We start from the raw sequence: 10584 nt of genomic DNA on the forward strand, positions 1-10584 counted from the left end.
TCCTTGTGCTCAGAACCTGTTGTGTACAATGGAGGCTTTCCAATGGAAGAGTGCCACGTATTATTCTTTAAGATTCGATCGTTAGTTCCTGCCCAGTATTTAACACATCTCAAGGACAACGGACAATCTGCCTTACGAATTCTGCCGAACAAACAAGCAATCTGATTTTGCAGAGAGAGAAACTACTCAATCATCTTGCTTACTGAACTGTGAAGTTTCTTTCTGATTGTACTGTGTGTGAATTGAGAGAGAGAGCTAGAATCAAAACACCTTTAGCTGAGTGATATTCTTCATCTTGTAATTGAACAGAAAGTGTTCTGTTCAATAGTGAGCTAAGTGTGTGTGTAAACTGTATTTGATTCTAATCATATTATAGTGAATCCTTCCGGTGGTTGGAAGAAGGGGTGACGTAGGAGAGTTTCTCCGAACATCCATAAACAAACTGCTGTGTTCTTCATTTCTGTCATCTTTTCATATTTCATCTTGTGCTTCAAACCCATGTAAACAATTCCGCCTTGAATCCGTTTCAAGTGTTTACACAAGTTTGCGTAGAATAGAAAGCGAATTAAATCCCTAACATGATTTCTTTCAAACCGTTTTTCATAAGTCTTCATCCTTAGCCAGACCCCAATCTCTATTGATAAAGCCGATCCTATCAATTTTCTTTCATTTGTTCTTGTCGTTCTGTGCGATTGCGACGTCCAGGAGAAGGAGGAGTCGTAAGTGATTACCTAGTTAGATAAATGGAGCAATTTGAAGTAGCTCCACGAGGAAGACATATCAGGAATTGATATGGTTTCATGAATATATCATGATGATGATGATCTGCTCTAGAGATAGGAGAAAGAAAATACCTAAAACAGAGAGATTGGGAAAGTCAGTGATTAGGTTAGAAAATGAATTGATATATTCTAAAAAAAATTAATTAGGTTTGGACTTGGGCTTGGCTGTTCTATCTACAGGGAAAGAGAAAGGAAGATTTTTAATTTAGAAAAATATATAACTTTAATATTTGTTTTTAAATATAATATAATGTTTAATTAATTTATTTTTAGTTTATATTATTTTTTATTAAATTAAATTTAAATAATAATTAATTAAAAGACAAATGTTATTTTTTTTAATAATGATATAAAAAGTTTAAAAATTATGTTATATAAAAAATAATAATTAAATTTTAATAATATTAAAATTTTAAGTCAAATTTAATTTATAAAATTAAAATAGTGAAATAAAATATTTATAAATTTAAAAATAAAATATTAAAATATTAAAATTTAGAATAAATAAATTATAAGGTTTTAAAAAGTTTATATAAAAAAAAAAATTAAAAGTGGTTGTATATATATAAATGTTGGCAAAAGTATTTTTTTCTTTTAACTTTTAACTACACTTAATATGCGTTGGCATGTAAGGGTGGTTGAAAGTATGTTTTGTTGTAGTGACTATAATGACACCCCACAAAGCACTCCTAGATAAAATTAAACCCGTGACATTGTCTCTTGAACCGACTATTAACACTGAGCTACCTTGGTGGAGTAAAAATGTGGTCACAAAGGGGTTAAGCACATAACTCGTAAACACATATAACCCGTAAACATACTTAACTATGCACAGAATTTACAGTCTAACAGGCTTGAACCCAGAACTTGAGATATCCACCTTCGGGGGTTTTCGCTATGGTATGAGAGGGAATAAGGACTTGAATCATTGTATTAAGCCTCTACTCACAAAATAGTAGATGAATACTTGTTAATTTCATTCCAATTCAAATATCCTTTAAAAATAAGCTGGTTATTTTTTTCATTAGATATAAATCTTTATGAAATAAGTCGATTATGTTCGGTATTGCTTGAAAAAACTCAATTTAATTTAGGAATCCTATAAGAAATAGAGCAGGAATTAAAAATAAATATAAAAGTTTATATAATAATCCTAGGGAATTGCATAGATAAGAACAAAGTGCCTCAAAAAGGACCAAATTAAAATTTCATGATTTTTTTTGTAAGGTGTAGTGAATAAAGACATCCAAAGGGAATTATGCAATAACCCAACTAATTCCTCAAAGATAGGAGATTCTTAGACTGAATATATAAAGGTCATTAAGATTGTTAGAACCACCTTCACTACATTATTATATTTAAATAATAAAAGAACTGAAACTCCACAAGTAAACTATAACATAACTTATTATGAGAAAGAAAGACAAATTACAATTGAAATAAACACCAATATTACACATGCACACATATACATATATAAAAACAAAATCAACGAGGGATATTCATGGAATGCATCATTTGACTATCCATAACGTTACTACTTAAAGGTTCATGAGAACTCCCTTCGTTGCTCAAATAAGCACTCATCTCCACAATGTACAAATCCGATGATTCGTCCCCCATCAATCTCACACCCTCTTCTTGGTTTGGCGTTTGAGCCCAAGGGTGCTTTGTGTACCTCTTCAACCCTTCGAGTTCCATCGCCACTTCTTTCATGGTCGGCCTATCCTCCCCATTCATGCTAAGGCACTTCTTCACAAGCGTCGCAACAAGTTGGAGTTGTTCTAGTGTCCCCTCTCGCACAACTCGAGGCTCCAAGACTTGAAACAATTTATTATCTTTCATTGCTAAGAGGAAAAGTGACGATAGGCATCTCTCCTCTTGTGGCCTATCCGCAGATAACGGCTTCTTCCCCGTGAGAAGTTCTGCCAAGACCACTCCAAAACTGTAAACGTCGCTCTTCTCAGTTAGTTGACTTGTGTGAAAGTACTCGGGGTCAAGGTACCCTAGAGTGCCTTGTACCAAGGTCGTGACTTGGGTTTGGTCTAGTGCAATTAGCCTCGAGGCTCCAAAATCGGATATCTTGGCCACATAGTGTTCGTCTAACAATATGTTTGCGGACTTAACATCTCTATGGATGATAGGCATGTTAGCAGCCGAGTGCAAGTAAGATAGAGCGCCAGCTGACTCTGATGCGATTCTAAGACGGTTGTCCCATGATAACCAAGACATGGATTTATGGATGTGCTCGTGAAGAGTTCCATTCGAGACAACTTCATAAACTAATAAGGGAACTTCGGTTTCCAAACAACAACCTAATAACTTGACCACGTTACGATGATTAACCTGAGTGAGAATCACAAACTCGTTGATGAATTGCTCTATTTGGCTCGCATCCATTATCCTCGACTTTTTAATTGCCACCTCTCGATGATCAGGCATGATTCCCTTGTAAACTGTGCCATAGCCACCACGACCGAGTATCCGATCATTTGCGTAGTTGTTAGTGGCCTTTTGGAGCTCCTCTGAGGTGAAGATTTTGGCCGATTCGTTGGTTCCTTCTACCGAGGAAATTTGTTGCCTTAGTAGAAATCCTCCATTTTGTTGGAAAAACTTTTCCTTTAGTTTCATGAGTGTTCTTTTCTTGAGACTGAAGTAGATAAAAGCCACCCCAAGTAGTAGGGACAGGAAACCAAAGCTCAGGCCTATTTTAAAAAAATGGACAAAATAATCAAATTCAAGCAAGAGTTTGAGTTGACTTTAGAATTATGTTTATTATGATCAATGATGATAAAATTGTCTATCCAAATTGGAGTAAACAGTTATAATAAATAATATTAATATATATATATATATTAATAAATAAGATATTTTAAAATTTCCTGATAATATTAGTTAATTAAGAGCTAGTTTGATATAACCAGTTTTAGATTTATAAATCAAATTAATAGACAAAATCACAATCCATCATTAAAAGTAGATGATTCATCTAATTATTTAACTAAAATATTCAAATATTTTTATTTTTATTTTATTTTAAATATAAAAACTTAAATTATTAATAATTTATCTTTCTCAAATAATTTACTTTTTTTATTAATTTTTTTATATAAAAAGACAAGATAATGTAAGAAAAATAAAATTAATTATAAGCTTGATCAGATTGTTTTTTGGAATTTTGTCCATCAAACCTTCTTTTATAAAAAGAAATATGTGATTTTAGTCTTGAGTTTTGGGTTTTTAATTAATTTAATTATTAAAATATTTTTTAATATTTAAAATTTAATAAAAATAGAGTAAATATTTTAGTTAATGAATTAAATGATTTTATAGTTATAATCTTATTAACTTGTATTCATTGATTCTAATTTAATGAAAAATAGTCTATTTTTATTTTTAAAAAATCATAATTTTATGATAAAAAAAAATTCTAAAACATTTGGTAAAATTCCAACAAATCTTAAGAACAAGAAACCAGCTTTTGGTGTTCTTAGGTTTTCTTCTAATTAAGGATAATAACTAAAAAACTTAATTTAAAATTTAAATTGAATAATAATATATAAAAATATTTTAATATTTTAAAGGATAAAACAATTGATTTTATAGTTAAAATAAAAGTGATTTAATAAAAAAAAAGAAGGGAAAATCAAAAAACAACTCTAGAATCTAGCCCTAGGATTTACTTTGTATAAATGAGTTTTACCAAGAGATAAACCCAAAACTGGGAACTGTGAATTATGGGCGACGCAACCACGGCCGACCCTTTTGCCGTCGCCGGAGTATCCTTTCTTACAACTGCAGCTAAAGTTTCCCGGTGTGTTTATACAATCTGCATTATCGTCGCATGGATTACGCCCGCCGGAACACTCATTAATATCTGCATGTTTTTCAATTCAACTTTCAATCCTCCATTGCTATAAACAAATATAAACAAAAACGAAAGAGAGAGAGAGAGAGAGAGACCAAACCTAGGCATCCAGGGCTAAGATAAGGATTCCCATCAAAACCATCGTTACAACTACACAGATAACCTCCGGCGCCGCTATCAGAATCAATACAAAAACTATTTTTCAGACAAGCAAACCCATTACTATTTTTAACAGCTTGTTCACAAGTCAGATTTCCAATAACCCAATCCAGAACTACAGGCACAGTTTCAATCGTCCTGTTTATAAAAGCATCCGGATCCAAGAAATCCGACTGTCCCCTAAACGTAAATCTACTCGCCTCCCCCAAAAACGCATAGCTACACGGATCAAACGACCAGACTTTCGAATGATTCGACAATGAATTAAGCGACGCTAAATAACTCTTAAGCCCTTTAGGAATCGAAGTCTGACAGCACCCTATTCCCGTACACTCCCCAATGATAACCTCTTTGGCTTTCGAACATAGAGCAATGCATCCGCTTGTGAAATTCCGACCGAGTAATCCCGCAATCAAGGCAAAATCGTCGCAGCCGATGACTGTGAATTTGTTAAGTGTATCGGAGAAGGTGAAGGGTGAGTCGGATAAGCGCATCCAGGCCGATTCAAACCGAGTTTGGTTACCGAGTTGGTTATAGCAATTGGAGGCGACTTGGTTTGAAATCCGCATGTTGGTTTTTGAAATGGAGAGGATTTCGATGTTACCCTCGCCGATGAAGGGTTTGGGAGGGGAGAATGTTTGGTTGCAGTAAACTCGGAACCAGGGACTTATTGAGCAGCCAGAATCTAGGCCGATGCCGAATGGGTAAGGGACGGTGAGGTTGCCGCAGGTGGTTTTGCAGCCGGGTTTGGCCACCATGAAGGAGGAGGTGGAGGAGGTGGTGGTTTCATTATTATTGGTGGCCGAATCGCAAAATTGAATTTGGAATAGAAATGAAAGGAAAAAGGATGAGAGAATAAGGGATTGAGCTTTCATTTCTTTGAAAGACTCAAAAATATGAGTGTGCTCTCGATTTAGTTATCATTCATAATATAGAGATCTACTATTTATAGGGTTTCAGTTGGGATCGTCTCTTAGTCCCTTTGCCCTCTCACAAAAGAAAGGATAAAAATATTTTAAAAAAATTCATCATTACCCTCTCCCTATGAGGGGCACATGCCCTTTGGTAACAAGAAATTCAAGTGGTTTGTATTTAACTAGTTAACTTAATAAATTTGATATAATTTATGATGATATTATTTCCATATTTCATTATAAACTTTGTAAAAAAAAGATATAATTATGTAGTTCAAGAGTTTTATGTATAAATTGTGTAAATTATAAAACATAGGATACGACAGGGCAAAGCGCAAATATGTGATGCGCCCATTGGCCTCATATGGACGAGACAAACGGTATGAGTCCTTCTAAAATAATATTTTCTTTCAAGCCTTTCAACCCATTGATACCACCTCGAAGAACATCTTTTGCTAAAATTCGCGCAGTTTTTTGAAAACTCGCTTTCGATATGAAACTTTGGGTATTCAGAAATGCTCTTGTTATTCCTAATAAGACGACTCGATAACAAATCGCCTCTTTTAAAGCACGTCCCATTCGTTCTGAAAATAGATATTTGTATGTTTGATGACGGTAGGTACCCGATAGTCGGGTTCAAATATTTTAAGTCAGGATCGAAATCGGGCATGAAAGATGAGAGAATGTATCTAATCGGATACGGATCGGGCCGGGATAGATAGTGTGCGAAACTCAAACCTGATATCGACTATATTAATATTAAAAATATTTTTTATTTATTTATTAAAGTTTAACATTGACATTTCAAATGCCTCTTCTTATAAACATCATCAACATCATTTATTCTGTTTTTATCCACACTTCACTCCAACTTAATTTTTTATATATTTTCAAAGTTATTTCACTCTTCATTATTGTTCGTCTTCAATATTTTTTAATAACAAAATATTATTTCTCTCCTATCACTTTTTATATTCAATCTTTAACTTATTTTTTAAACTTTCATTCCAACTTTTCTTCCCTCTAAACACAAAAAATTGTTATATTTTTCTTAATATTTGCAACATAAGTACGTAGATAAGTAATGTATTTATTTATCTTTTTAATAATTCAATAATACTAATTTAAAATTTATTTATTAAAGTGATGTTTCTTTTTCTTTAATCTTTATCATCTTATAAATTTTTAATCGGGTAATGGAGTATCAGTCAGGGATCGAGTATCCGACGTATCGAATAGAGATAAAAATAAAGCTACGATGAAATGAGTTTAGGAATGAATATTTCCCTACCCGATGGTAGAGCACCGTTGTTATCCATATGAAAATTATTTTAAAAATTAATTAATTTAAAAATATAAGAAAACAATTAAGTTAAAATTTTAAATATATATTATTTAAAAGGTTTCATAATTTAGAGTTGTTTAGTAGTGGCTTGCAACTACTTAGTTGAAGAGACTATTCCTTGACAGCTGCCATATTTTTCCTTCATATTTCTGGAACTTGACTTTATTAAAAAATAATAAAACATCATACATGTCAACCTAGTACACGAGGTAGATACTTAATTTGTTTTTTCTTTATAATTTTTATGAATTTTGTTAAAAAAAAATATTGATTGAAAAAAGGTTGATAATTTATAATAAATTATTAAAACATTTTTGTATATTTAAAATTATGTTTAATAAAATTAAAATAATAATATTTTGATAATTATGATGATATTTATATAGTATTAAAAAAAATTAAACAACTTGAAAATCCAGTATCAAGAGCTATAAGTTCAGAATTTTAAATATTTGATAAATTATTTAAAAAATATTGGTTGACCATTGTTTTAGGTAAGATGACTTAATAATAAAATATATGTTTTCTAAAAAATTATAGAAATTAATTAGGTGTGGAGTGTTAAGCTAATTATCCTTAATTCAAATATATATATATATATATATATATATAATATTTAAGAATTTTGATTTATAAATTAAGTAATATAAGTAATGAAATATTAAATAAAATAATATTTAATTTTATTTATTTGTAAATGTTAACAGAAAAATGAAAAAAAAAAAATTAGCTTAGTCTTCTTACTAAGCAACCCAAGTCAACTATTGTTGGATTTGTTTTTAAGTTAACAACTTAAATTATTTTAATCCAATTAGCTCCTTTGGTGTACATTTCATATTTGTTTTTGGTTTTAAGAAAAAGTATTTCCAAATTTCTTTTTACACTAAATCTAAATATTTTTTAAAGGATAAAACAATTTATTTTATATATAATTTATAAGAAAATTGTAAAAGAAATATGAAAACCCATAAAAAATAATTCATTAAAAGTTATAACAAGATTTGCAATAAATTATCAATGTAAAACTTAAAAACATAAAAAAAAAATATAACATGTGATCATCATCATAAATAAAAATAAATACATGCAAATTAAGGCAACTAACTTTAAAATTGTTTTAAAACTAACTTAAGATAAATATGCATGCTAAACTTCTTTAAATATCTTAAATAACAACTCTATCTATATAGATTAATTAATCTTAATGTGAATTATTAACTTCAAATTAGGTCAATGACAACTATCCGATTATTTACCCTAAGCGAGGTCCTTTATAATTATAATTTTTATTTTCATTTTGGCATTTTATATGAAAATTGAATTTGTCACATTTAGTATTTTAGAAACTATTTTCATTATTGTTTAAGTATTAATTCAATAACTTTTAAGGATAAAATATAAATTTTTGGAGAGCTAGCTAACTCCGTAATAAGGATATAACAACGTAAGCATAACTTATATATAAAATACAAAATATTATAAAAATAAACTCCAAAATATAGGAAATTAAAAACATGCAAATTAATTACAATGTAATTGAGTTGTCATTTGCGAATTGTGTTACCCGTGTAATCATCCGGTTAATATTAAAAAGAGATACAAATAGAAATGTCTAGATTGGACAAAATCAATAATATTTTATTTTTCCCCAACACTTGATTTATTCTCGACACATCTTTTTTTTTTTTATATTATTGAATAAAAGCTATTCCTATTATCTTTCCCCCCCAAAAATAAAATAAAATTTATTCTCCATTTATCTGAGAAAGTTTAAACTTTTTTTTTTTAATTTAATGAATGAGTTTAGAATCAACTCCACATTTATGACATTACATTATTTTACGTGATGATAACTTCTGAGGATTTGCGTGAACTTGCCCAAAAGCCTTATCTTACACTTTCTAGATTACATGTGCAAGCAGAAGGTTAATGGATTTATAAGATCGTACCTTACAGCTGGTTCTCCCCGAAATGCGTTGAGGCGCAGCAGTTGACTGGACATCTAGGGGTAAACACCCAAGTCCAAGTCCCATAGCTTTTGGTCCGCTATCCCGATCATGATTTTCCTACTCCCAGAGGTAAAGGTGAAAATCGAACTAATAATTTTTTCTCCTAGGTTTAATATGGAAAATTTTCAATAAAAAAACTCTCCCTTTTATTTTATACAATTTGCATAATATCTTTTCTCAAATTCAAAAATAAATTATTTATTAAAATAAATATAATTGCTTTTATAATTATTTGTTTAAATATAAATTAGTATTTAAATTTTTTTTAGTTACATAGATCTTTTCCTAGTTTTAAAAGAGTTGCAAAACAATTTTGCAATTATTAATTCACTAGTAGATCATACATGACCATGATGAGTCTTATTTAAAAATTTAATGACTAAAATGAAAGTCATGAACATGGGAGTCACTAGTTTCTCTAAAATTATGTTACAACATACAATTGTACAAATATGATGAAAATTGATTTATGTTTAAATTTTTTTTAAAAAATCCATTATTATATAGATGTGTTGCTATATAAGTTAGAAAATGGTTGGGATATATATAATATACAAAATGAATTATAATAAGTAATTAAAAATTAAATTGAAAAGGTATTGTTCCTTTTTCTCTAATTAATATATTTTATATATAATAAATATTTATTATTATTAATTTTTAATATAGAATATTAACCTAACTCTATATAACCACAACTATGATATATCCACTTTAATTTAAGATATTTTAAATGAAAATCAAACCCGTGACATTTGATCCTTTAACATTAACCAAACTTAATTTGTTAATGGACTTAATAAACATTTATTATATATTTATATAAGTATCTTTGTTAAATAATAACATAAACATCTTTCTACTTCATAAATGAAATTCAAAGAAGTTTGTTTTAGAGTCAGCTCAAAAATTGTGTAATTGTTGGATAATTTTTATTAAATTTTTAATTTTTATAAATCTATACTATTTAACATTTAAAAATTTATGTAGTTTATTTAAATTTTTAGATGTTATTTTTTATATTTGCAAATTAATATTTTATTTATAACTTCATATTTGATTTAATAAATAAATATTATATAAAAAATATAACATAAACTAAATAAAGATTTATCTATTTTAAAAACTCTAAATAGAAGTTGAAAATTAATTTTTAATATAAGATGACTGTCTCATTTTTTTTTCATATCGTGTAACCTAAGAATCCCGTAACAGGTGTGCGTGCGCCAACATGTGCGCATGCGGATCCGAAGTGACTAGAGATTCGATAATTTTAACATTGTTTTATATGTCAAACATCGTTTTAAAATAAAATATTATTTTAAAATATTTTGATAATACCTGACAACTTTTAAAATCAAATATGTAAAATTAATTAATTTTATTCATTTTTTTAATAATATGGGGATTTGTTTATAATCAAAGGACGATTATGTAATATGATTTAAATTAGTTAAAAATAATTAATTGAAAAAAGATTATTTATTTGAAAACAGAGTCGCCAATT

At 29.1% G+C, this 10584-nt stretch overlaps 1 protein-coding gene across 1 annotated transcript; it reads right to left on the reverse strand.

Moving 5' to 3' along the window:
* Positions 1–2270: 2270 nt before the first annotated feature.
* Positions 2271–5684, reverse strand: LOC124913047 (putative wall-associated receptor kinase-like 16). The gene is made up of 3 exons (XM_047453671.1): positions 4751–5684; positions 4486–4659; positions 2271–3487 (listed from the first exon to the last, which is right to left on the reverse strand). Exons 1-3 carry the CDS (start codon positions 5682–5684, stop codon positions 2271–2273), a joined length of 2325 nt encoding a protein of 774 aa, XP_047309627.1.
* Between the last annotated feature and the right edge of the window lie 4900 nt (positions 5685–10584).

The sequence above is a fragment of the Impatiens glandulifera genome, chromosome 8 (genome assembly GCF_907164915.1).
Source record: "Impatiens glandulifera chromosome 8, dImpGla2.1, whole genome shotgun sequence".
NCBI classification, from domain to species: Eukaryota; Viridiplantae; Streptophyta; class Magnoliopsida; order Ericales; family Balsaminaceae; genus Impatiens; species Impatiens glandulifera.

Bases quoted from the DNA above. Each gene is read 5' to 3' on its own strand.
- LOC124913047 (XM_047453671.1), bottom strand. From the start codon at position 5,684: ATGAAAGCTCAATCCCTTATTCTCTCATCCTTTTTCCTTTCATTTCTA. The intron at 4,660-4,750 runs GTTTGGTCTCTC...AAAAACATGCAG, and splicing joins TCTTAGCCCTGGATGCCTAG to ATATTAATGAGTGTTCCGGC. The intron at 3,488-4,485 runs GTAAAACTCATT...TTTTTAAAATAG, and splicing joins AGTTTTGGGTTTATCTCTTG to GCCTGAGCTTTGGTTTCCTG.